The sequence below is a fragment of the Artemia franciscana genome, chromosome 18 (assembly GCF_032884065.1).
Source record: "Artemia franciscana chromosome 18, ASM3288406v1, whole genome shotgun sequence".
Taxonomy (NCBI): Eukaryota; Metazoa; Arthropoda; class Branchiopoda; order Anostraca; family Artemiidae; genus Artemia; species Artemia franciscana.
The window spans coordinates 19,062,330-19,089,031 of NC_088880.1; the positions used below are offsets into that span (position 1 = coordinate 19,062,330).

General features: G+C 35.4%; 1 protein-coding gene across 4 annotated transcripts in view; it reads left to right on the forward strand.

Annotated features, from left to right (window-relative positions):
• Positions 1-289: 289 nt before the first annotated feature.
• Positions 290-26,702, forward strand: part of LOC136038709 (alpha-N-acetylgalactosaminidase-like) — a 48,948-nt gene continuing 22,535 nt past the window's right edge. For 2 of the 4 annotated variants that reach the window (XM_065722031.1, XM_065722032.1), the window contains exons 1-4: positions 311-442; positions 6,542-6,727; positions 14,209-14,383; positions 23,757-23,931. In XM_065722031.1, coding sequence (XP_065578103.1) covers positions 6,579-6,727; positions 14,209-14,383; positions 23,757-23,931 — 499 coding nt within the window. In that variant the 5' untranslated portion in view covers positions 311-442; positions 6,542-6,578. Of the gene's footprint in view, positions 443-6,529; positions 6,728-14,208; positions 14,384-23,756; positions 23,932-26,702 lie in introns of all 4 variants that reach the window. The other 2 variants (XM_065722033.1, XM_065722035.1) reach the window with 2 other exon arrangements.

The window sequence follows — 26,702 nt, forward strand, 5'->3', positions numbered from 1 at the left end:
TAATTTGTAAAGTTGATATTTTTTTTAATTTTGACTGGGTATTAGATTAATTGTTAGTTTGAGTGTAGCAGATTAATCAGTACAACGAAGCATGATTGTGAAGATGGTGGGTCAATGCAAAACTCATCTAGAATTTCTTTTTGGTTTTTCTAGGTTGAAGAAAAAACAGAAAAAGGATCCTGAAGCATAGACAAGAAATCCCGGAAGCTCCATTCAATTACACCAACAACAACAAAAGAGACTACATTTATCATGGGAATATCAAAGGCATTGGCAGGAGCCGCAGCTATTTTTCTATTTTAAATTAACTAATAGATGTCAGCGAAATCAGAAATTTTGAATTTGAGAATACACGTGTTACTGGTCAGGGTAGAATTTAAGGAAAAAGACAGGGCTGGCTATCGTGGATTTAAGCTACCTTGTTGTTGGCTACTTTTCACTAGTAAGCTATTTAGCTTGGCTTAGTTGTAATATGTGATTTCAAAGATAAACTGCTAGACATGCTTATTTTTTTTCCAGCCTACCCTTCTAGCAGCTCATTTGAATCATATATCAACTTTACCCCCTCCCCTGATATGCAAATATATACCATGAATTGGTATAGCCAATATAAGGGTTGGGGTAAAATTCATTTGCAGCAAACATGATTATTATAACCTACTTATAAAGAGCATAAAAAAGGCATGAAGTCAGAAGTTCACTTTATTTGTAGCCTATGTCAATAATGTGAACAGCAAAATATTTACTCCTATATCCACTTGATCTGAGAATAGAATTAGAGACATCAAGAAGGAATCATGTCAAGAATACAATTTGGTAAATAGGCTACTAGGCTATATGAATTACCTTAAATTGCAGCTTGGAGCAATATAAGGATTTTTCCTTGTAGAAACTCCAGAGTTGATAACACATGACACATAGTTGAATGCATACACTTGACTAGTGGTTTGATGTTGCTGATTCAAGTGCTTCCCAGTTATACTTCCATTCTTTTTTTGACCACTTGTTGTCAAGATGGTTCTTAAAGCTGTCTGTGGTTTGGGCAGCAATGGTATCTGGCAATAATTTGTTCCAGAGGTTGGCAACACGATTGGTAAGAAAATGGGCATGTTGCCACTTTGAGAAGAAATGCCTGGATAACTTCAAGTTATGTCCCCTTGTACAAGAATCCTGAGACACCAGAGGAAGAAGACCAGGAACTGCCTTTGAATTAATAAGTTTATAAACCAGAATGGCATCACCCTGTCTTCTTCTATAAACCAGAGTTGGGAGTTTCAGCTTGCATAGCCTTGTAGGGTAAGGGAGCTTATGCAGTCCACTCACCATCTTAGTAGCTCTTCTCTGGACATCTTCAAGAATTTTAGCATCTTTTTTGAAAAAGGAGGATGCAAGGACCATGCCTGTCTCAAGCCTTGGCCAAACAAGTCCTTTATACAAAAGGCTCAGAATTTTAGGAGAATGGGAGGAAATTGTTCTTTTTATGAGCCCTAGTGATGAGCTAGCTGATGCTGCTGCCTTCTTTGCATGAGTGCTAAATTTAAGATAATTTTCAACAATTACTCCTTGGTCACGTTCTTCCATAACTGGAGAAATGAGCTGACCATAAAGAGAGTAAGTTGTATTGATATTCTTGTGCCCAAAGTGTAAAACATGACATTTTGACACATTGAAAGTGAATAGCCAAGATTTCACCCACACGCTAAGGAGATCAAGGTCATTTTGAAGTTGGGAAGTATCTTCAAGAGTGCTAGCTGGACCAATTACCTTGGAATCATCAGCATATAACATCATCCTGCTTTTAAGCACTAGAGGAGCATCATTTATGAAAATATTGAACATGGTGGGGCCAAGAACACTACCCTGTGGAGCCCCACTGATAACATTCTGAGAGGAGGATAGAATAGGATTGCCATCTGCATCAAACAGTCTTACATGCTGAACACGATTCCTCAAGAAATCCAGAATCCATTTAAGAATTTTTTCCTCCAAACTAATAGATTGTAGCTTAAGCTCAAGTCTCCTATGACAAACTTTGTCAAATGCTTTTGAAAAATCAAGGAGGATCATGTCAACAGGGATTCCCAACTCCGGTAGTTTTGTAATATAGTCATATGACTCAAGCAGATTAGTGTCAACTGATCTGTTGCATCAGAAACCATGTTGAGAGCCATTAAGAAGATGATTCCAATCAAGATGCTCAATAACTGCTTTGTTGACAATATGTTCAAGAAGCTTAACAACAACAGAGGTAATACTAATAGGCCGGTAATTTTCCACAGAATTGTTCTTTCCCTTTTTGTGAATGGGAGTAATATATGCCACTTTCCACTCAGCAAGAAGTTTTGAGCTATCAAGAGATAGTCTAATGAGCTTTGAGAATGGGTATACTATTTCTGTTCTGCACTCATGCAAGAGACAGGGGTGGAGGCCATCTGGCCCTGCAGATTTATTTACATCCAACAAAGCTAGCTGTTTCATAACAGACTCCTCAGTCAGCTCAAGAGGTGGCATTGGTTGAGTAACAGTATATGATGGGGGAGCCGGGAACTAGCAGTTTCTGACGTAAAAGCTGATGTAAATTGGTTATTTGCTTTAATAGCTGGGTCTGAAACTGTCTGACCATGATGAGTCAAATCAGGGACAGGGTGTCTATTTTGACATTTAACAGAAGCATACTGCCAAAACAGCTTGGGATTATTTTTTATATTTTCAGCTAACCTTTCTTCATGTCTCTTCTTCAGTTGTTTGATGGAATTGGTGGCCTCATTCTGTGCCTTTTGATACTTCTGATAGTTTGCATCTGTTTTCTTTTTTTAAAGTGTTTCCAGGTTCGATTCTTCCTATTCAGTAATTTGCTAGTTAGACAAGTCATGAAGGGTAGTGTTTTTGCCTGTCTCCTCCAAAGTGTTCTAGTATGAGCTTTTTCAAAAACTAGCAATACAGCTTTGAATTTCTGCCAAGATTCTTTGATATCTGAAGTGAATTTGGATTCAGAATTTCATTCTGAATCCAAATATATACCTAATGAAACTTTTGACAAAACAACATTTTACCTTAATTTTCAGTTATTAGTTTCTTTTTCTGTGGTTTTAGTTCTTAAAATGCAATTCCTGTTGTTTGAGTAGAATTTCAAGCCATATCTATGAGTTTTTTTTTCTAAATTTTGGAAATATATTTATGGATCTTTGAAACCTCATAAATTGAAGTTGAGCAAAGTTTTGAAGCTGAAAATAGCTTTTTGTGCTTCATTTAAGCAGAAGGTCTATTTTGCAAGGTTTCACTTTTATAACAGAAATTATAAAGGTCATTGAAGGCCAGGGTACTCTAGAAGGAGAAGGAGTGGTGGTAGTTACTTCAAAATACCTCTCCAGAACATACTTTATTCTATAAACACATCCCTGAAAGTTTCATTTTCCTAACCTAACCCCTTTCCAAGATAAGAAAAAGTAGTTGAACTAGAATTTTACTCCCCTCACCTAATGCACAAATAATAAGGCTAAATTTTTCATGTGTTTTTCTCTTTCTTGATTTTGTCACAGTTGATTCAACTTAGGGATAAATGGGTTGAAACAAGAGTAGTGCATGGCAAAATGCATGTGAAATATAGGCTATCTATTTGCACATTAGGGAGGGGGGTTAGAGGTAAAGTACAGGGACATTGTAGTCAAAATATGATAACTACAATTTTTCTGCATATTATAAAGTAAGAATTATTTTCTTAACATGTTCCATCTTGACAACCCAAATTTTAGAGTTATACCATCCACTCTTCTGATTGAAACAGTATATCCTAATAATAAAATTATTTCTTTGTAAAGACAAGATTCAAGACTATGGCTTTCTTGGATGGAAACATCTAAATAAAATAAAGTGATACCATTAAGTTCCATATTTTATGCTCTTTTCAAATATCATATCTGAATTCATGACAACCCCTCTGATGGTTTAAGAAAACTAAAGCTATTATATTTTAGTTCTAATGGTTTAATGAATAAAGTGACCAAGCTTGTATCTTTGTTGCTATCTATAGTTCTACTGCCATTTGTGTCTGTAAAGATATATTTAAAACAATAAAAAATGCAAAATGGTGTAAATTTTAATGGACATATCCTCTTTTGAGTCAAACATTAACTGAGTTAAGCCACATAGCCAACCTAAGCCCTTTTCATGTTAAAAAAATAAGAACAAAAAAAAAAAAAAACAAACAGTCAAATAAGCTCCTTTTGCCATGGGAACATGCCAAGTAAGGTTCAATTCAATTAGCCAGCAAAGTTGTTTGGCCAATTGGATCAGTTTGTATCTGGATCAGATGGCTATAGGAATAACAGTTAGGCTAAGCAAGTGCTCGTTCTCCAAGGGACAGGCTATGGACTGGTAACATCATATTTCAGATCTGATTGTATTCTGAGTGTATTTTTCATTTCTTTGGTTAGTGCCTAAATTTCGTTTTGACAATGGTAATGGTTATATTACATCCCAGACAGTGGTATAAACAAGCTTGAGACAAAGAATAATGCATACACAAAGGTTGAAAGGGAACCTTTTAATATGCAAATATATTCATCAGATACAGAGAGAGCTAAAATGAAAAAAAAGTAATTTAGAGTGACAGCCTTTCTTCAGATAATTTTTAGAACCTTACAAACAAGGATAGGTTAGATTTAGGAGCTTATAAACACTTTTCTGGCCCTCATATATTATGTAGATCCATTCTGAAAGTTTCATCTATAGGTCTACAGTTAATAAAACTTTCAAGCTAGCAAAGAGGTGCTAAAATCTAGTTTTACCCAATCTAAGCCTGTGAAGTGGTTCTAACTTGTAGGACCACTGATTGTTAACTTAACTTTATTGTTAACTAATAAATTAGCCAACATTCCCAAAAATAAAGGGTTCTATGTATAAACTTAATTTTTGAATCTTGTCTGAATAGGAATTTGTCTAAGTGGTCCCTCACAGAAAATTTGAAAATTTAAGCTGTAAAATAAACTTTTGATGCTTTATGTCCCTTCTCCCCAAAGACACACATACATAAGATCCAATTAACCACTCTATATTAGCTGGTATGCAAAAGTGTGATGACGTTCAACCCTTTAATACTATTGTATTAATGATATATTATATAACAGCTAGTTTTGCATGGATTGCATCTTACAGGTATATCTTCAGGGACAAATCCACCACTATACAGTGATATGATCTCATAAAGTCAGAGTAGTATAAATAGGTTTTGGATGGTTCCAAAACAGTTTCCCATCCCATTATTTTTGCTCAGCAGTAATATGGGAGTAAAAATTGTTGTTCTGCAGTAAGAATGTTAGAAATTCAAATTTTGCTATGGTGCAATGTCTTTTGTTGCTTAAAAAAGACACTAAAGCTTTAAATGTCCATTTGTACAAGCCTATTCCAAATGCTTTGTCATCACTGGTTTAATAATAGCACTCTTGGTGAAAACAGCTCACCTTACCTTAAGGTAAGGCGAGTTGTTTTAAGGTAAATGTGCCCATGAGCATTCTTCACAGAAAAAAAGGCATTCCCTACTTTTGTAGATAGGAACTTAAAGCCTCCATTCTATGATTCCCAGAAATGTTCAATTGATTGTTCTATTTTTCTCTTTTACAGGATGTTTTCCTCCTTTCCAAAAAGTATTGAAATTTCCTTATACTAGTAGATTGTGAATGGTTAAAAGTAAAGGCTTTTTACATATTTGGAACCAGCATCAAAACAGATTTTTTTTATGTATTTTGTCATGTGAAGTGCTTACCAGTAATGTTTGCTATAATGTATGATTATAGTCTGAATCAGCAACTCAATGTCAAAGTTGATTATTGTGGGAGAATTCAAGCAATTCATTCAACAGTCTTGCCAACATTTCCAGTTAAGTGTCTTCTAGCTACATGAAAATTAGAGATAACAAATTTCCAATTTTTTATTTAAATTTTGTTTAAGAAACTCCATCTCTTTGACCCCTTTACCCCCCCCTTAAGCTATCCCTGATTCTACTTAAGCTTCTTCCAAAATTCAATACCAAGTAAGTCTTATTTTCTTTATGTACGTGTCTTTTGCTCTGCCAAATAATTACAAGCGTATAGACACACTGGGCGATTATGCAAAAAAGAAACACCTAAAACTTGCTAGCTTTCATCCCCCCCCCCCCCCCCCCGGCATAAAGACCAGATCTTTGTTCGCCAAAATAATTTCACAATAATTCATATGCTGTAGCTCCGGCAGTGTACCTAGAAGGACTTCAAACCCTCTTAGGACTTGTGTTGCAAAAAACTGTGCTCTAAATACAGATGGGCAATTTCATATTTGTCTCATATAGTCTATTTTGATTTTATATTTAGGAAATGCTCGCAAATTTCACATTCAAATGTATGTTTCTTTTTTACTTATTGAGCTTTTTAGTTGAACAAATTGGTGTAAATACAAGTAAAAACTGCATAAATGTAAGCAAATTCTTCCCTCGTGCCGAAATTCTAGGCCCCCCTGTATAACTAAATGTATAGAATTAAGAGAAATGATACCTTAGATTTACTTTCAGAATTTCTGAGCAGTCTCCATAAATTGCCACTCTTGGAATGCTCACTTTTGTAGTTTTCTTCATAATTATTGCAACATCACATTCTCTAGATAATGGATTGGCACGAACACCTCCTATGGGGTGGCTTGCATGGCAAAGATTTCGCTGTAATACAGACTGCATCTCTGATCCTGACCACTGCATCAGGTAAAATTTCGATTCAAATTCGATACCGTTTAGATTTTGCTTCTTTTTTTTTTATTAACGACTTTGTTTCCAGAAATGTATTATATAAAACAACAAGTTTTTTTTTAATTGAAAGTAAGGAGTGACATTAAAACTGAAAACGAACAGAAATTATTCCGTATATGAAAAGGACTGTCCCCTCTTCAACGCCTTGCTTTTTACGCTAAAGTTTTTTATTGTTTAAAAAAATAGAGCTTTGAGAAAGAGTTTTTTATTGTTTTAAAAAATAGAGATGTGAGAAAGAGTCAAACTTTAGCGTAAAGAGCGAGGTGTTGAGGAGGGAGAGCCCCTTTCCTTTGCGGAATAATTTCTGTTTGTTTTAATGCTGCTCCTTACTTTCAGTTAAAAAAACTTGTTTTTTTATTTTTTAATTTCTGAATGTTTTCGATAAATGCAGGTTTTGATTTTGGCACACTGTACATGAATAATTAAAGCGAATTTTACATATTAATTTTACTTTTTTTTTGGCTAAATAGCCTTCTCAAAAATTTTGATAGGGCGATTTTGAAAAAAAAGGGACAGAGGAGGGGTTCTTGTTGCCCTCCAATTTTTTTTGGTTACTTAAAAAGGGCACTAGAACTTTTAATTTTATTTACGAACGTTTTTGTTAGTAATAAATATACGTAACTTACAAATTAAATTATTGAACGAACTTCTATATTCTTACATTTTTATTACGTATGTTAGGGGGTTCGCCCCCAAGTCAACATCTCGCTCTTTACGCTAAATTCGAATTTTGTTCTAATTCATTAAGAAAGTACTAAAAAGCCTTTGTGTAAAGAGCGAGATATTGATTAGGGGGCGAACCCCTTCATATACAAAATCATTTCTGTTTGTTTTAAGTTTTGATGTTGTTTGAAAAAAAATGTTTTTTTATATATATTTAATTTCTGATCTTTTTTGAATAATGCTGGGAAATCCAGCCCCTCTTCATAGCAGTCTCCCCTCCCCCGGGAAAAATTGCTCCATGGAAAGATCCTCCCACGTAACCCCCCACTGCCAGCAAAATCTCCCCTGAAAACGTATACTTCCCAATAACCAATACTATATGTAGACATTGGGCAAAGTTCATAACTTGCAACCCTTCCCCTGGGGACTCTGGGGGATTAAGTCATCCATTATATTTTTGGCCATGCTGAACAAAATGGCTATCTCAAAATTTTAACAGGAGACCTTGGGAAACAAATAATGAGGGTGGGACACTGAGCACTGCGTGCTCTCCGCCACCTGTCTCCAAAACGATTGGGCACATGCGAAAATATTTGGAACAAATTTATCAAGAATTTCTTATTCTATATATAGCATGTTCTTAACATCATTGGAGCTGTAAAAGTCTACATAATCGCGAAAATTAGATTTTTGTGGCCTTGGATAACCTACATCACAGACATTAGTTTTTTGGTGGCTTTTAGAACGCCAAGATGAAGATTGTGTATGAGTTCCAGTTTATTATTATGGCATTAGAGTTAGCTGCAATCTAGTAAAGAATGAACCACGGCCCATAGTAATTATATTTTAAAAAATGCGTGAAAAAACTGCCTAGTGAGAAAAAATTCCCATTTGTAAGTGATTCAGGAATTATAACTATTTTTTTAATTAAAATTAGATGTAGGATGTTATTTTGAAAATAGATTAACAGGCATTTTGAAAGAGCCTGAAATCCCTGGAAAATGCTGTTGGATCGAAATTTACGTAATGGGGTCATATATACACTGAGTATCTAGAGCCTCCAACCTAAACAGGACAATCTCTTTTTTTGTATGCGTAGCACTGGAATGTCATGTTTTTTTCTGCTTTTTTTTTCTTCGTCGCTAGCGGGGCAGTGGAATACCACAGAGAGCTGTTTAAAGGCTCATTTAAGAGCTACTGTTTATATCTAACCGCTTCTTATGAACTTGACTTGATAACACCATCAGAAAATGTCATATAACACCCAAAAATTATACTGTTGGTGCCATTCCCGGAATGGAAAGGCTCGCAAGAATGAAAAGGATACTATCATAATCTCCATAATTGAAAACACCTAAGTTTGGGACTTATATCCCCCCTTCTTCTATGTCCCCTTCTCCAAGCCTTAGCAGGGTACTGCAATATCATGGAGATCCGTTTAAAATATTATTTAAAAGCTAATTTTTGTATCTGCGTGCTTTTTATAGGTACGTCCTGATAACAACGCCATAAAGTGCTATTCGGCAATTTTGGTACCATATCTGGAGTCGAAAGGCTAGGAAGCATGAAAGTGGTTCCGTCATAACCTTAATGGTTGAGAACCTGTAACCTGGGTTTAGCATTCCTCACTCTTGAACTTTCCCCCTATCACCCTTATAAGTTTCATAAATCTTGGGCCGACTGGCAGAAGTAGCAGGCTGCAGCAATATCGCAGAGAGATGTTTTGTTACTTATTTTAAAGCTTTTCAATCTTATCTGTGTGTTGTTTGTAAATATGTCTTGATAGATCCATCGCAATGTACTATATGGCGCAAAAATGCCATTCTTTGTTACAATTTCCGGAGTAGAAATGCTGGGTAGCATGAAAAGGCTGGGTAGCATGAAAATCATCAAAAATCTACATGGTTCAATATCAATAACGGATTTTTATAATCCCTCCTTTTTAGTGCTACCCTATCTGACCCTTTAGCAACCTAGTAAGCAACAAACTACAGCCAATAGTAACCGAAAGTTTTAAAAGTGAAAGTTTAAAGTGAGAGAAATTGGTGTTTGTATCTGAAATTTATATTATTTCGACTAATTGCAATAGTAAAAGTTAGCTATAAAAAGAAATTTCCATGAATTTCAGGAAAGAGCCTGAAACCCACTCGAAAAAGATTCCACCTTGAGCGCAAGTGGATTGCGTTCTCTTTTTTATCTCTGATTTGACATACCCATAGACTCAATTAGGGTAGAAATTTAAATTGATTCGATAGCGCAAATATAAGAAAGCTTCACCTTCCAGCTCATGCATTAAGGCCTTAAACTGTATCTTGCAACTATAAAATCATGACTTTTTGTTCACTTTTCTTTTTCGTTTTTACACTTTTTCAGCCGAATGGTTTTATTTCTAAAATTTCTGATATTTCTTATAGAAGAGTGTTTCAAAAAAATGATTCTTCAACTTCTCAAAAATATATACGATAATATACCTAATATATAGCAATATATAGGATAATAAATATATATATATATATATATATAATACCCTACCAGAAACCCGTGAGACTCCTACAGTTTCATGGCCTCAAAACAAAACTTTTTACGTAAGGTTTATTGTCTATATTTTTAAAACCTAAAAACCAACAAAAATTAATAAAGAATAAATAAAATGACTTGAAACAACAACAAAAAAACAAAGAATGACAACAAAAATAAATAAAATGACTCGTAATATTCCCCATTTTGTAGAATTTTGAAAAACTAGCTCTTTACTGAAAAATGATCTTACTTGAAGTTTTGAAGAATTAAATTTACTGATTTCATGGTCCTTGAAATATTATCTAGAGCTTTAAAAATTAGTCTTTTATTTTCTGTAGGGACTTGAAAGCTTTTCTGCACCTAACCGTGTTTTGATGGGTCGATTTTGTGTTTTCAGCAAACTGCTAATTTTTCAAAGTTGAAAAAATTAAGATAATATTTTGAGTGAGCTTATTTGAAGCAATAATTTTTGTTCGGTTTAAGTTTCGGCTCTGCTCTTTGCTGTCACCAGATTTTTTTTTATCTCATTCTGAGTTTGCCCATTGTTTTTGCTTTAGTGTAGCCAAGGAATAAAGAATAAAATGAGCAGCTATGTAAATTTACCGAAATCTGTTTGTTATGTTCCACATCTGCTTAGAATGCAGCCAATGAAACAGAAAGGTAGTATATGCATTTTGTTTTCCATTTTACTGAAATATATGAAACATTCAGCTTAAAGACTTCTATTTGTCACTTTGTCATTATAATATTCAGTCCCCAGCAAATTATTTCAATGATTTACATATTCTTGTGTTACAATAATTGCGTTATAATGATCTCTATTGTAATATTTAATGATTATATATACTTGCTTCTTCTTTGGCTCGTTTTGGAACGTATAGGCTACCCACTGTCGGTTGTGAAAGAGCTAGATTTTCTAGTGCCTAATCGATTTGCTTAGCTAGATTATTTCTAGAAAGTTACTCTAGTGCCTGATTTATCAAACGGCTTTAGTCCTCAGTTTTATATATCATGAATAAGCGCTTGATTCAGCTGATACAAGAGCTTTAGCGAAGGTCCTATCCATGTATGGTACACGAGATAAATACATTAAAGTAATTAGTGCTATAAGCTAGAATAATATTGTTGTACTTCAGTAGGGAATGAGATTAGTAGCTGGTTTCGTAGTAAATCAGGAGTTTAACAGGGTTGCGTTCTGTTCCTATTTATATGGACCATCCTGGTGGACTTGGTCCTAAGGAGCACGGCAAAGGCAATGGGAGAACGCCCAATCAAATGGGGAAATAAAACTCCCATGGACTTAGATTACGCTGAATATTTAAGAATCCTAGGTGGAAGTGCTAGCAAAATGAATGAACTTTTAGATGTTTTGCTAGTTCAGGGTACAAGAATAGGTTTGAAAATTAATGTTAATTAGACTAAGTCGCTAAGACTAAGAATAAGTGAAGCTAAAAAGGTGAGGTTTCGTAGCGAGAAGATCGATCAAGTGGACAACATAACATATCTTTGTAGTATTCTTAGTAAAGACTGTTGGTGCAGTGAAAACTTTAAAAGTAGAATAGCCAAGGCCCGTGTGCTTTTTTTTCACAGTTGAAAGAAGTTTGGAAGAGTAGCAAGATAAGTCTGCTAAGACTAGAATATGGAAGCTACACTGATGACAATGGTCAAATATGGTTCTGGAGCGTGGGTGCTCCGAAGAACGGAGGAATATTTGCTAGATGTTTTCCAGATTTGTTAGATGTTTTCCAGAGAATTTGCTTATGGATTTTTTGAGTATCCGATTGACTGGCCGTATCTCAAACAGTAAGCTGTACGAAAAGTGTGATTCATTCCTGCTTTCTAGGGCTGTAATGAGAGAAAAGTTGAAATGGCTAGGGCACGAATTGAAATGGCCAGGAAGGATGACAGATTGCCAAAGATTGTCATTGTCGGTCAACCATCTAGGGCCAAATGAAAATCAGATCGTTCCTAAATGGGTTAAGAGGATGTCGTGAGGAAAGATTTACGGGAATTGGTAACTTTCTGGGAGGGTTTAAAGAGGGGGGATTTGAATGGATTCCAATAGAGAAGGAGCATGCGTAGCTATGTTGGCCTCAGGTGGCTTGGTGCTACAGTGAGTTGTTAGTAGTAGTAGTAGTAGTATGACTGTGTGTAATTTTATGCGTCGTATTTTCTCTACGTTCTCGCTTATACGGGTGATTTTTTTTTCTTTTCGTTCTCTTGCTGTAAGCGCTATTCTTTAATAAATAAAGAAACTAAGAAATGCTGATCAAGTATCGTGATTCGGCTTTCATAATGATGAAAGATACAAACAAAAAAATTAGTTTAATTTTCCAAGAAAAAATCAAGGTTGGCTTTCCATGTGCTATAAATTTTTTCCGCTTCATTACCTATGGGACCTTGCTTCGCTTTAGAAAAGAGAAGCAATTGTTTATCAGTTTCTAATGCTATTAAATTTGCAAGTCGATTTGAAGCAGCTGAAGTCCATGTTTGTCTCTATTTTAGGGCTTTGAGGCTCAAACTGTGTCACTCTTTATTCGGGCTTATATAGGTTTCGCATGAAGCAATAACTCTCTAAATAAGGGTGGTTACATAATTCATTCCTCATAACTTACCCCCACATTATTTAACCGGAATTTTACCCTTTAATTACAATTTAATGACCTACCTATTGAGGTTGTGTGGTTTACCCTAGGAAAAGTAAACATAATTCTTTGGTGCTTTAAAATGTACCAATCGATTTGAAACGCTATTCTTTGAAATGTATCAATTCGCGATCCATGTTTATGTGTGTATTGTATCCTAGTGCATCTTGTTTTTTTTTTGGGTGGGTGGGTGGTCGTGGGTCTGAAACTAGAACTTACGCGAGGAACATACCCCTCCCCCCCCCGAAATCCTATATTTTCTTGAATTGCTTGAGGTTTCTTATTTAAAGTATCAAATAATTCTTTGAAAAATATTTTTTCCTTGCTAACACAATTTTTCATTCAAATTCCCGTGGATTGGGACTTAGAATTACGTAAAGGGTTTCTGGAGCATTTTGAAAATGGGCCTGAAAACCCTACAGATTGACGTCCAATACAAATTGGACGTCCTGTCCAAACTTAACTTGAGGTTCCTGTCCACACCTTGAACAATTAGAAATTCCACACTTTTTTGTATTTTGCAGCATCGACATGTCTCCTTTCTTTGATTTTTTTCCCAAAGGGGTGGTCGTATTAAACCAGTCACGTAGAATATTCCCCACCTTCGGTTGAACGAAAGTTTTTTAAGAAATTTAAGACTGGAGTTTTGAAGTAACGAAAGAGAGTGCAGTGCTAAAGTGATAATTTCTGCGATTTTATGGCGCTAAACATCAAATTTGACTGTAATAGCACCAAAATGTTGAAAAATACAAGTTCTCAGATAGTCAGTCCATTGGCCATATTCTACTACCCTTAAACGAATGTTTACAGTTCTCTATATTGAAAATCGATGAAAATAGATTTTTAGCAAGGGGGACATAAGTGCGTTGTGTCTATTCGTTTTCCCATAGAAATCTCTCCCCCCCCAAAAAAAATCCCGTTAATTTTCTGACTGCAAATACTATAGTCTATGTGAATGAGCGGAAAGTTGCATAACTTACGGTCCTTTCCGCATGAGCTGGATGGGGGTCATGTCATCCCCAGAGACATAGCTATATGTCAAATGGCTATCTAAGAAAATTTATCAAATATCTGTACAGAAAAAGGGGGATTGGAGGGGGGGCTAGATGGCATCTAATCTTTTTGGTCACTGAAAAAGAGCACTGGAACTTTTGATCTCCGTTCTAATCAGCCCTCTCTCGATCTTGTAGGACCGTTGGTTTGATACGATGACCCTTAAAAAAAACTAATACAAACAAATATCCATACGCGGTCTTTCCTTCTGGCAAAAAATACAAAATTCTTCATTTTGTAGATAGGAGCTGGAAACCTCCACAGTTAGGTTTTTTGATGTGCAGAGCACTTATTAAGCTTTATAATTATTTTTAAGTTTTAATCCATAACGATGCTAACGATTGAAAAAGATAACATTCAATTGGATACAAAGTCAATATAATATTTGTAAATCCTTTCCTTGATTTGTGACCATAGTGAGTTGCTGCAACACTTCATGTTGCCTAGGCAACGTAAACCTAGTTATTTTATTCTAGTCTGTTCTGATCACGAATCTTAAAAAAAAACCTCGTCTTTTGGACTGAGTTTACCTTTTATTGTATTTTTTTTTTTCAGTGAGAAACTCTTTATGACAATGGCAGATCGTTTAGTTAGTGACGGATATGCGGCTGCAGGGTATAAGCTCATCAGTCTTGACGATTGCTGGTTGGCTAAAACAAGGGACAAGAAGGGTAGACTGCAACCAGATCATGACAGGTTTCCATCTGGAATTAAAGCATTAGCGGATTATGTATGAACTTTTTATGGTATTAATAACAATTTTAAGACTATGGGCAGCCAGATCACCTGATCAAGTTCGCATTATAATTTTTTCTGTTGCGTCATTTGACCATCAGTTATTTTCTGTTACCAGGCTTAAAAAGTAATAACAAAAAAGACTTTAAAACTTAATCACGTGTCAGGAAGTGGTATGTCGTTTTCATCACTGGTATATGTTGGAAGTTTTCGATTGACTCTTGTGCTGAAATGGACTGTGCTCTCTGGCTATGTCAGGTTTAAATTTGTATTCAGCAGATGTAGTTGATTCCAAGTATGAATTGATGATATTCCAAGTATAACTTAAATACGGTAGGCGACAAGGGAATACCCTCTTAAAGATTAAAAATATATAGAACGGTTCATAAAAGTATGTTTTCTAGTCTTGGAGCTAGAGACTTGGAGTCGTCTTTAGTACCAGTCAAGGGTGAAAAAATTTTTGACGGTTACTGTCAGAAAATTTCTATGTATTGGATTTTCAGTCATGTTCAGGTTAACTGCATCCTAGCCCCCTGCTAATGCAGGGGGGATATAAAGAAATGGGTTGATAGAGCACACATAAGTGCTTCTCATGCAAAAAAAATGATTTTCCTTGTTGTTCAAACCTCGGGACTGTTAGTTTCATGAATAAGTTTTGGCCATGACGACTCCAATTATGTAATTTTTATCCTGATCTGATTTGGTTTCAAAATAAATAATTTTGGGTTACTATTGACCAAGGTTCTAGGCGCATACATCCTTCACTAGGTTGTAGCTACCACTGCAACCACGATAAACATTTCTAGAATGTAATGTAGTTATGATTTTGTTATTGTACTGTTTAGTTCAGTTCAAGTTTTTACTATTTGGATCCAGAAGAGCTAATAAACTATAGTGTTACCGTATCGAATAGAACATATTGAATCTTGAAATCGGTTATCAAAAGAAAATGACAGGAAGAACGAAGAAACATAGCAAAAGGTTCAAAATTGACAGTATTTAATGTAAATTTGGTTTCTTCCAGGGAAGCCTGGATTTGAAGTCACTACGTCATGGAATTAGATGCAATTAAAAAAAGAGAACAATGACCATAAAAAAAAGTATCAGCTACCTCTATTCTAGGTAGTTTTGCAAGGGTTGGTTTCGAGAGTTGGGGAAGATTAAAAAAATATGTGAGCTATATTGAAAATATTAGTAATTATCTGTTTGAGATCCTAGCAGGGTCCTATAAGTGCAACTGCCCGTTTGGTTGAGTAATGAATCCCATTTAAGTCAAAATCCTTTATAGTACCTGATAATTCATATCTTCACAATTGATGAGCTGAGAATTTATCAGAATCTGATGGCCCTTTAGTCGTGAATAATGGACGACAAAAAGATAAAACACATATTTGCTTCATAATGGCATCTCGTTGCATCTATTTTATGTTAAAAGCTGATGCTGTAAGGATGTGAAAAATACTACAACAAATAGACAAAAGTAAAACTTGCACTAAGAAAAGGGGGTGTTGAGATTCAGGGAGGAGGGCCCAAGACCCTTTTCATTAACACTTGATAAAAAATGAGTGCTGGAAGTTTTTGTGGGGATGATATTTCGTGTGAAATAAATTTATAGGAAGTACAAAAGAAACATTGCAATAAGTTAAATGCGACAATACCTAATACAAATTTAGCCTCTGTCGGTAAGGGTTAAATTTGAATTTAGATGCTTATGTAATGAGAAGGTCTTAAAAAGGGAATTCCAGTTGGTAAAAGAAAGGGAATTCCGGAAGGGGACGGGGGCCCACCGAATATGGACGTGCGTGTTTGCACGAGAAAAGGAGTCACGCAAAAATCTTCGACACTACTTGATTAAGCATAATTTTGTTTCACGAGCAAAAATTGATATTGCCGAATACAAAAAATATTATTTTAGTGGGATACAACTTTGATTGGAAACAAACAATAGAGAAACTATATGAAAAATACAAGATATAATAATAAGTGCCCAAAAAATCAAGCGGTTTTGGGTGGGATCGGGGTGGATCAGAAGGCTTCCATATCGGACATACCTGACCTATTCCCTGTCAGTAGTTGGCACACACTTTTTAAAGCAATTCTATGAATGAAGAATCTTTTCCGACTCAGGGTGGCGATCCTGAATCTTGATTTGAGTGCAATTTTCACTTTACCGTAATAATATATCGTGTAATATATCATGTAAGAAAAGCTCACGAATCTTCCAAGCCGAAAAAAAACCTATCGAGGTTTTAGCTCGATCCCCTGTTTTGAACTCTCTCCCATTTTTGACGGCCCTGTGTATTTATATTTATAATAATCCTCTACAGCATTTTGATGGTGAATCACGGTTCATGCAGCTCTCTGTAAACATAAAAAAAGCTCCTTTATTTCTACAATCATACCTCCTGTTGATCCAAAAGTGGTCTGATATGTGGATGTTGAATTTCGATGGATCCGAGAATAAAAAGCTAACTAATGACCCAGTTGAAGGTCTTGCGCTGACATCTTGACTGTATCCTCGATGATGAGGCTATCAAGAGAGCTGACAAAATTTGTTTTATAAGGATGGGTCGTTTCCCAAGCTAATCTGGCAAACGCGTTGATACATGATACGGTCGAATTGTCTACAAGAAAAGACATATCGTTTTGACATCTTGAAAAACACCTTTTTTAAGGCGCTGCACCTCCCCGCGGAATTGTTTCCCGGGGTTGTTGCTCATGAAAATCTGTCTGTTGGTTTCTTAAAAAAAAAAATTATATAGAGGTAACTTTAGGAAGAAAAATCTTGGCATTTACTTAAATTTACCCGCCTGGCGCCATGAATTTTACCATAGAACAGATAAATCTACGCACACACACAAACATGTATATATATATATATATATATATATATATATATATATATATATATATATATATATATTATATGTAAATAATTCTCCCAGATTCAAATCATCAACACCGTTAGGGCCCTATGTTTCATGACAAGATGTTCCAAATGATGATCCGACATTGTTGCACTTAAACTTGTGTGACTAGTTTCAGTTTTCTGAATTGCTGTTGTGCACTGGCTTCATAAAAGACGTGTCGTCGTGGATTGCAGTGCCCAAACTTTTCACTACTATTCTGATAACCAGTCATTTGACAGTCGGCTACACAAGTAGGGATTACCTTTGGATAATGGATGCCTAGGACGGTGCTCGATTCAGAAGTCTCCTATTGATATTTGGTGTTGGTATTTGATGCACCCTTTGGTGAGCTGCCTACCGCGCACGTCTCCTCAATTCAGTCAGAGCCCATCAAGTTGAAACATGTTCCACGTCAATGTTCAGCCGTCTGGTTATCATTATATGCATGAGCAGGAGTCAAATAAAACAAACAAAAAACATTCCAGTCTTTTTCCCTGTGGCTAAATAAGGGGTCTGTTTTGAAGACTCTCAAGGCAAAATTCTCTTTTACAATACGTTAATATGTGCCTAACATCCTCTTTTACAATATTAGTATTCTAATGCTACCAGCCTACGTGACAAGGCGCCACCAGTGTCACTATTAATATTACCAGGGTATGGCATCGCGGTCGAGACGGGCAGCAGTTTCTACGAATTCTTCTCGCACTTATAATAACAAGTATGGATAGGACAAATGTACAGCCTTTTGGAGGGGGGGGGGGGAGTAAGTGCCATACTATTCTGCCCAAAATGCCACGGCCTATGGCACCAATAATTTCTTTATAAATATTTCTTTGGAGAGGAGAAGGTTCTTCAATGGATATTACAATGACGGTACACTCCTAATACACTCTTCTTAACCCTACCAGGTTTCGGGGAAAATAATCAATAAAATTATAGAAAGTAACTTACTTTTATTACCAGTATCAACTAGCTGAATTCTAAACTGGAACTAAACTAAAAAACGTATATACAAAAAAGAGGCAAGATTTAGGTAGCCCGTGAAAAGATAAAACTAGAACTTCAATACAAACCAATTTCTTAACTCTTGCGAAATTATTACATTGGAAACAGGCTAACCTCTGCGAGAGTTTAACATGCAAATACAAATTATATCATAGGTTAATTTATGTATAAGAGAAAATGGAAATTAACCTGATAATAAAGTGGCACAGGTTCCAACACATATCACATACTTCGCATAATGGAGAATCAACATCCTTCCACTTTAATCCTTCCACTCCTTATTCGAGCACGGTGTTTTCTAAGCCTATACGTACTCATAGCCAGGTGCCTCACCGGCTGGCATAGATCAGCAGGTGGGGTACCATAATCATTCAATTCAAGGATCTGGTTCTGAGACCTCTAGGAGTAATCCTGTTAAAATCGTCCATGAATATTAACATGCTAAATTCTCCCCATGCCTAGTGCCCCATTTTGTCAGCTTATCGGGGCGCTCATTTCCACTGATCCCAACATGCGCTGGCACCCATGTTGCTACGATCTCATATTTGGCTGCTATTAGGTTTTGAAGTATCTTTTCTAAAGCAGGACTGATTTTCTTACTGGCCTGTTACTACACATCAAATAATTCAAAATTGAAAGGGAGTCACTACATATCAAATATTTACCTGCAACAAAGCACTTGCAATTAATTCAAACTTTTCATGATGCATTCAGCTCAAGTGAAAAAGTCGACAATTTTTCTGTTACTTTAAAAGACAGTGCTTGATTTAGCCTTGAGACCAGCACTTCAGCCCCACCCCCAGTGTCCAAGCATGATCCATCAGTAAAAATCATTTTTATGCCCAGTCTTTGCCCACTGGTCTACCCATTCATGCCACCTAGTTTTAATCATCTCTGGTGGTTCGTCTAAGCTATTGCTTGTAAATGGGGTAGTACTATATTTAACTTTATGCTTGTACTAGAACCTGAGCTTACCTCATCAATGACTTCAGGAGTTGGAATGGGAACAGGTATTTCGGAGATTTATGTCATTATTCTATAGTATGGTGGAGCTAATTGCGGAGGGAATTGTTGGTTCTGATCATTTGTTTCATTGAGTTCTTTGTAGATGAGCCCAATTGGGGTCACCACCTTCCGTTTAAAATATTGCGCTTCTAATTTTTTTCATTCTAGTTTCTAGCGTAGTCATTCTTAGTTTACAATATATTGCAAGTAGGGGGGTCAACTTTAGCCATCCAAGATTTTCCGAAGTATGATATTCAGGACTGTATCCACTTCTCTCAGAAAGTTGGACGGGTGCCTTATATTATAAAAGGCAGCAATAATCCAACTTGCTTATTACAGCTGCTCTCACAACCTGGGTGACAACAAGAAAGGAGCTCCTCTCCTGGATAAGTAGATATCATTAACGAAGTTGGCTCTGCTCTTGAGGTTTCCAATTAAATAATTCAAATGGCGAGGCCATGAGAGGACAGTGTCAAATCACACCAAAGTAAAAAAAAATTCTACTGCTGGGACAGGGGTACCATTGATTGAAAGCCTTGGTGTTGTGATGATCTTCGTCCTTGTGAACAGAAGCATTGCTGGCTTAGCTGGTGAGAATTCCATTTTGTACACTGAGATATTCAAAGCCTTTCTGGACGGCAGCTTGCAAAACATGTTTATCTCTTGATATTGTGATAAGTGCGACTTGGTCAGCATATATGCACAGCTTGTACCCCAAAATATGTTTATCTTATATAAGCGATCACTCCCCATACCTAGGTACTCCCATATCTGGCTTAGTTCTAGATGGAGACCCACTCTCTCTCGTACGCATCTCCAGTTCTCGGTTTCTCAGGTAATCTTCTATTCACATCTTTAGTTCTAGGTATATTCTCAAAGAATGTAACGTTCCGATTAGGCTATCTACATTAACTCTATCAAATGCAGCCTTCATATCCAGGAAGGCTGTTGGCGTCTCCTTCCCTAGCTTAAAACCAGATTTTATCTGGTTTTCTAACCTTAGAAGAGCATCTGTGGTCCCTCTAGTAGGGGGAAAACGAAATTGCCCAGGCCGTAGTAAATTTTGTAGTTCTGGGAGAAATCTTACCTTAGCAAGGTGTTCCATAAGTTTACAAAGCCAGGAAGTGAGGGCTATAAGTCTTTAGGAGGCCGGAGGTTTTGGATCCTCTCCAGTCTTCAATATAGGGATTGCTGTAACTTTCTTTCAGTGCTTTGGGAATGTTGGTGTTACAGTGGACTTGTTGAACATCACTCAGAAGAAGAACATTACTTGTTTTCATCAGAACTAATCATCAACAGAAGTCATCATCGGCTGTTGATCCATTTTTGTTGTTGCTTCGTTTAATGCTTCAATTTGTGTCGCAGTCTGAAATTTATGGAGCTCGATCAATTTGCTTGAAAAAAAGCAATAACCAACGCTTACCATTCGTTTTCGCTCATATCCTTGTATGGTGTTAGTAATTAAAATGAAATGGAAACCTTTATAACGTCGTAAATGTCCTGTGGTGGCGCAGTGGATTTGACCTTAGCTTGATAATACGGGACCCAGAGATCGAATCACGATGCAGGAATGCACTGCAGGGCCGACGCAGGGACCATAGTATTCAAGAAGCGTCGTTAATTCTTAAATAATAAAAAAATAAACGTCATAAATACATTGACAACAGATTAGGACTGCCGCTCCTTGAGATTTTTCTTAAGATATTATGATTTCATTCCCGAGCTTGAAAACTTGGGAAGTACCTTTGGAATTTCGGGATTTTGATATTACGTATTTTAGAAGCATAAACTTCACTCATACTTGTTGCTATCATTAAGATTCGTCAAAACTTCATTTATTTTGAACAAATTATTACTTTTAGCGTTAACAGTACCAAGACATACTTTGTTTAAACGGGTTCTGCTCTGCTAGTCAGATATCAGCATTGGCTGTCTGTTATTTCAAGCTTACCGTACATATTTCCATTGAAAACAGAGAGCATGATTGCAAAATTCGATGTGATGGGCCAAACAGTAGCTAGGTACGTTAGTCAGTCGCCTTCAAGAATGACTTTATCAGCTACTTAATTTTCCACCTTACTATATGAACTGAAAGATCAATGGTAATGTATCAGGTTGTCTGCAGATAACTTAGCAATTGATATAGGAAAAAACACAAGGTAATTATAATTGTTAAGAAACATCCAGGATTGCTTAGATAGCTGTAAGTTTCCTTCACTAACATCTTTTGTGTGTAATCTAACTATTTTGCCGCATTTTTTGCTTTTGTTGAAAGGCTTTTTCGTCAAGTGAACTGCATTGTAACTGAAGAACTGATGCCCCTAGCTCAGATTTGACTGTAAGAACTTTGAAAAATAGGTTACTTGCCAAATAATGTGTATGTTACCATGAATGTCCGAAATCCGGTTAATGTCAACATTCACCTTTGAATGTCCGAAATTTATTTTTGTCTGCTTGGATTCGATTAGCTTTGCGTGTCAACTTTTTCAGTCTTATGTAAGCTATGATGGTAAGAGTTTAAGTTAGGTTAGATTATGTTAGTTTTGATTAGGTTAAATTTAGTTATAAATATCAGAAATAGGCTAAAAACCTAAGATAATGTAACCGAACCTAATCTAACCTAACCTGTCATCATCAAACCCCACATTGAATTGAAAAAGTTGACTGGCAACGCTGACGAAGTCAAAGGAAAAAAAACGGTGTTTAAACATTCACCGGTGAATGTCAACATTCAGGGATTTCGAATATTCATTGTAACATATACAAAAAATGTTAAAATGTGCAACCTGATAAGTGAGCCATCAAACTTTTAATAAAAGAAGTGTAAAACGCCGCAGTCCATAGATATATGGACAGTCCATAGAGATATATAGATATATGGACTTATTTAGAAAATAGGGGAAAACACCCCCCTAAAAGTCATAGAATCGTAATGAAAATAACACCATAAGATACAGCGTGTCAGAGAACCCTACTCTAGAAGTTTCAAGCTCCTATCTACAAAAATGTGGAATTTTGTATTTTTTGCCTGAAGACAGATCGCGGATGCGTGTTTATTTGTTTGTTTTTTTTTTTTTTTCCCAGTGGTGATCGTATCGACCCAGTTGTCCTGGAATGTTGCAAGAGGGCTCATTCTGACGTAAATTAGGAGTTCTAGTGCCCTTTTTAAGTGACTAAAAAAATTGAAGGGCACTTAAGCCCCCTCCCACGCACATTTTTTCCCCAAAGTTACTGGATCAAAGTTTTGAGATAGCCATTCTGTTCAGCTTAGTCGAAAACCTAATAACTATGTCTTTGGGGACGACTTGATCCCCTACAGTCGTCCGGGGAGGGGCGGCAAGTTATAAACTTTGACCATTGTTTGCATATAGTAATGGTTATTATGAAGTGTACAGACGTTTTCAGAGGGACTTTTTCGGGTTGGGGTGGGTCGGGGAGACGGGGTTATGTGGGAGGATCTTTCCATTGAGGAATTTATCATGAGGGAAAAGGATTTCCATGAAGGAGGTGCAGGATTTTCTAGCATTATTTAAAAAAATAATGAGAAAATAAATACATTTTTTTTTCAACTGGAGGTAATGAACAGCATTAAAACTTAAAACGAACTTTAAATATTAGGTATATAAGGAAGTTCGTCTCCTCCACAATACCTTGGTCTTTACGCTAAAGTATTTTTAGTAATTTCATGATTTATTTTACGGCCTTAGTGATTCGGGGTCATTCTTAAAGATTTGAGACAAAATTCAAGCTTTAGTGTAAAGACCGAGGCATTGAGGAAATTTAATTTCACTTTATTTATTCGTATGCGGTGAGCCAAAATAAAAACATGCATTAATTCAAAAACCTTCAGAAATTAAATTGAAAAAAAAGTTTTTTAACTTCAAGTAAGGAGCGACATTAAAACTTAAAACGAACAGATATTATTCCGTATATGAAAGGGTTGTCCCCTCCTCAACGCCTCGCTCTTTACGCTAAAGTTTTTTTTATTGTTTTAAAAAGTAGAGTTGTGACAAAGAGTCAAACTTTAGCATAAAGAGCGAGGCGTTGAGGAGGGGACAACCCGTTTCATATACAGAATAATTTCTGTTCGTTTTAAGTTTTAATGTCGCTCCTTACTTGCTGTTAAAAAAACTTGTTTTTTTTTTTTCATTTAATCCTCTTTGTAGACACGGATGAAGAATAAAATGAGCAGTTAGAAAATTTAACTATAAAAACTAATATTATTTAATGCATCGGGATTTGTTTAATCTCAAGGAAGTCTTGGTATATGGTGAGATTCTAAATGGCAGCCTTGAATAAGATTGAGCTCATATATGTGGATTTCAGAATAAAATTAATACTGAACAATGCGACATAATATATTGAATGAAATTATTTATGAGACATTACGTATCACAGACGTTACAATAGTCAATTACTGTCCTTATTTCTTGCTTTAACATTTTTTAGATACATGCAAAAGGATTGAGATTTGGTATCTATGAAGACTATGGAAACTACACATGTGCTGGATACCCTGGTATTTTAGGTCACCTTGAAACTGATGCAAAAACCTTTGCTGAATGGGATGTTGATTATGTAAAACTTGATGGGTGTTATGCCTACCCTTCTCAGATGGACGCAGGTTTGTATTTTGTTTTACTGTTTCATGAGTTCTAATTTGTACTATCGTGATTAATTTGCTTCTGGGCGAAAAAAGATACTTTTTACAGTTCTTTCGGTTCCAATTTAGTAGATTAACAATCTTAACAGTTGGTTATGATATAAAAATTAGTCTAGTTTGCCCTAAAACCGCATTTTTCTAAGCAACTAGCTTTCCCTCCTTAAAAATACCCTGGCCTGATTCTAGTTTTTCGGTATTGTATTGTCACTCCTTTCTTATTTTTTTTCCGTTCTCTGTCTGTTTCACTTGTCTCTTCCGCATATCTTTAATTTCTTCTCTACTCTGAACTAAAATAATTATTTGGCAAAGAAATCTGTGAACTAAATTCTGGAATTGAACTTTGGTATACAAGTCGCCGAATAGCTTATTTCGGATTATAAAATTCACATGTCTGAAGTATGCTTAAACCACATATCTGAAATTGTTCCTGGAATATTTGAAAAATAGTCTTTTTTGGCAATAGCCTCTAGTAGTATGGCTGTAAAATAGCAGCTAAACTGCGTTGGAAAATGTTGCATTTCACAAACTATGGTGAAGATAGCTGTGACCGTTGGTGTTGCAATTTGTGAAACAAAATATACGTAATAATACGCGAAAACAACGAATTCTTTACCTCTTATGAAAGTTATTGTCAAGCTACCCCTCCCATGGAAAAATACATATGGGTGCAGGGCCGTATCAAGAATTTTTTCGGGGGGGGGGGGTTCAAAACTTCAAAGAAAGCATTGAAAATTTTGTTTGTGTTAATTTTTGTAACGTGCTTGTGAGGGGGAATTTCTTGAAAGGGAAAATTACACTGGAGTTTTCTTTCTTTTGAGACCATTACAACGCACGACAGGTAAGCAAAAATCTATTCTGGGGAGGTAGAAGGGTCATATTTCTTGAATAACAAAAAATGTGAATGTATCTGCGTATATAGGTCCCCAAATTTTCTTGTCCCCAAGAAAAGTACATAGATATTTTAGGTTTCTTGGACATTGTAGTTCTTAAAATTTTCCCTCATTACTGATTTCTGCAAGAATTAAACCATTTTTTAGCTTGTAGCCTTGATTTTAAAGTTCTATCCTATTACATACTTATTCTTTTAGCTAACAAGAGGGTAGGAAGGTGCATTATGTTTAACCACCTTTTTTGGTGCCCTTTGTTTTCTTTACTTCTATATTTAATGGTTTTAGTATTTTTAATAGTATATATTTAGTATATTTAATAGTATTCTATATTTAATAGTTTATATTTAATATTTAATAGTTTTCAATATTTTTCATATAGTTTGCTAATATTCAAATTTGTTTACTTTCGCGACTTTAAAAACCTTGGAATAAGTGTAGGTAAGTCAGTTGAACTAAAAGAAATGGTAAATAAGTCGCTCACAGGCTAAATCAGTTAAATCCCTAAAAAGAATAACGGATAAACTAAAAAAAAACAAAAAAAACATTGCTTGTCTTGATCATAATGCAGCTAAATATAACTCGTTTTGAAAACTGTTCAAGATGTGTTGGTGTTTACTAATAAATTTGAGTACAGAGAATGTGATTCAGGTAATTTTTTATGGGTTCAGTCATATTTTGGTCGTAAAAGAATTTAGTATAGGAAAGTCAAAATATGATTTTCGGTAAAAAATTAATGTTTTTATGCGCAAATCACAGAATGGCTTAAAGATTACTTAATAAATTTGGGATCAGAAAAGCCCAGAAAGAGAGAGGAATGCTATCCTAAATTAAGCGAGTGTTAAAACAATCCTAAGAATAAAGCAAAACTGTCTGAGTAAAAAAAAAAAAAAAAAAAAAAGAAAAAATGCGAGGTACAAATTTTGAATTAGGGTTTGTATCAATCAGTTCTTGATAGCGAATTGTAAGTAAGGAACAACAAGTATTAATAGTTACTAAAATCCGAAAAGAGAAAGTATTGACACCAATATATGCGCTAAAAGTATTGTTTTTTTTATGACGATTGGCTTTCTATGTAAAATTCACTAAGTCTTAAGCTGCTCATCAAAAATCACGAGCCACAATAATTTCTCTAATTTTGAAAAAGAGGGAATGTACCCCCAAGAATTAGAGAGACCTTGATGAAATCTACACCATCAAATTCAGTATATCAGAGAATTCCATGGCAAAGGTTTCTTCACCTTATCCACCAAAATCCAAAATGTTGCATTTTCTCCAATAAGGATGGTCACGGAGATTGGTTTCATATTTTTTTTTCTCTTTTTCCAGTAATGATCATATCGATCCCATATTCACTTATTTCTGTATTGCATTTATTTCTGCATTCAGGAACAGCACAATGCTTGACCATATTTGATTCCTTATTTTTTTTTGTAAGGCAAATAATAATTTATTCATGGATATATGAATTTTTGCTATAAATATATATTCCTACTTACTCCTTACTTTGCATTAGTTCATGATCAAGCTTTCTTTTCTTTATATATAAACTATTTTGAAAGCAGGATGATTTTTTTTCTTGTTTACAAATCAAATCTCATCCTTTTCTAGTGCATATTTAGGTGTTGGCCTAAATCAAAGTTGGCCTAAAACAAATTTGGCCTAAGTCCTCTTAGGCCAAATTTGTAACTTTAAATAATTTCTTAGATCATACTTTCAAGTTCAAGTTAAATCATTTTGTTATTCACATATAAATGTGTATATTTGACATATGGCTATGGTGAGATTAAATAAAAAAAACAACGTTTTTTCAACTGAAAGTAAGGAGTAACAATAAAACTTAAA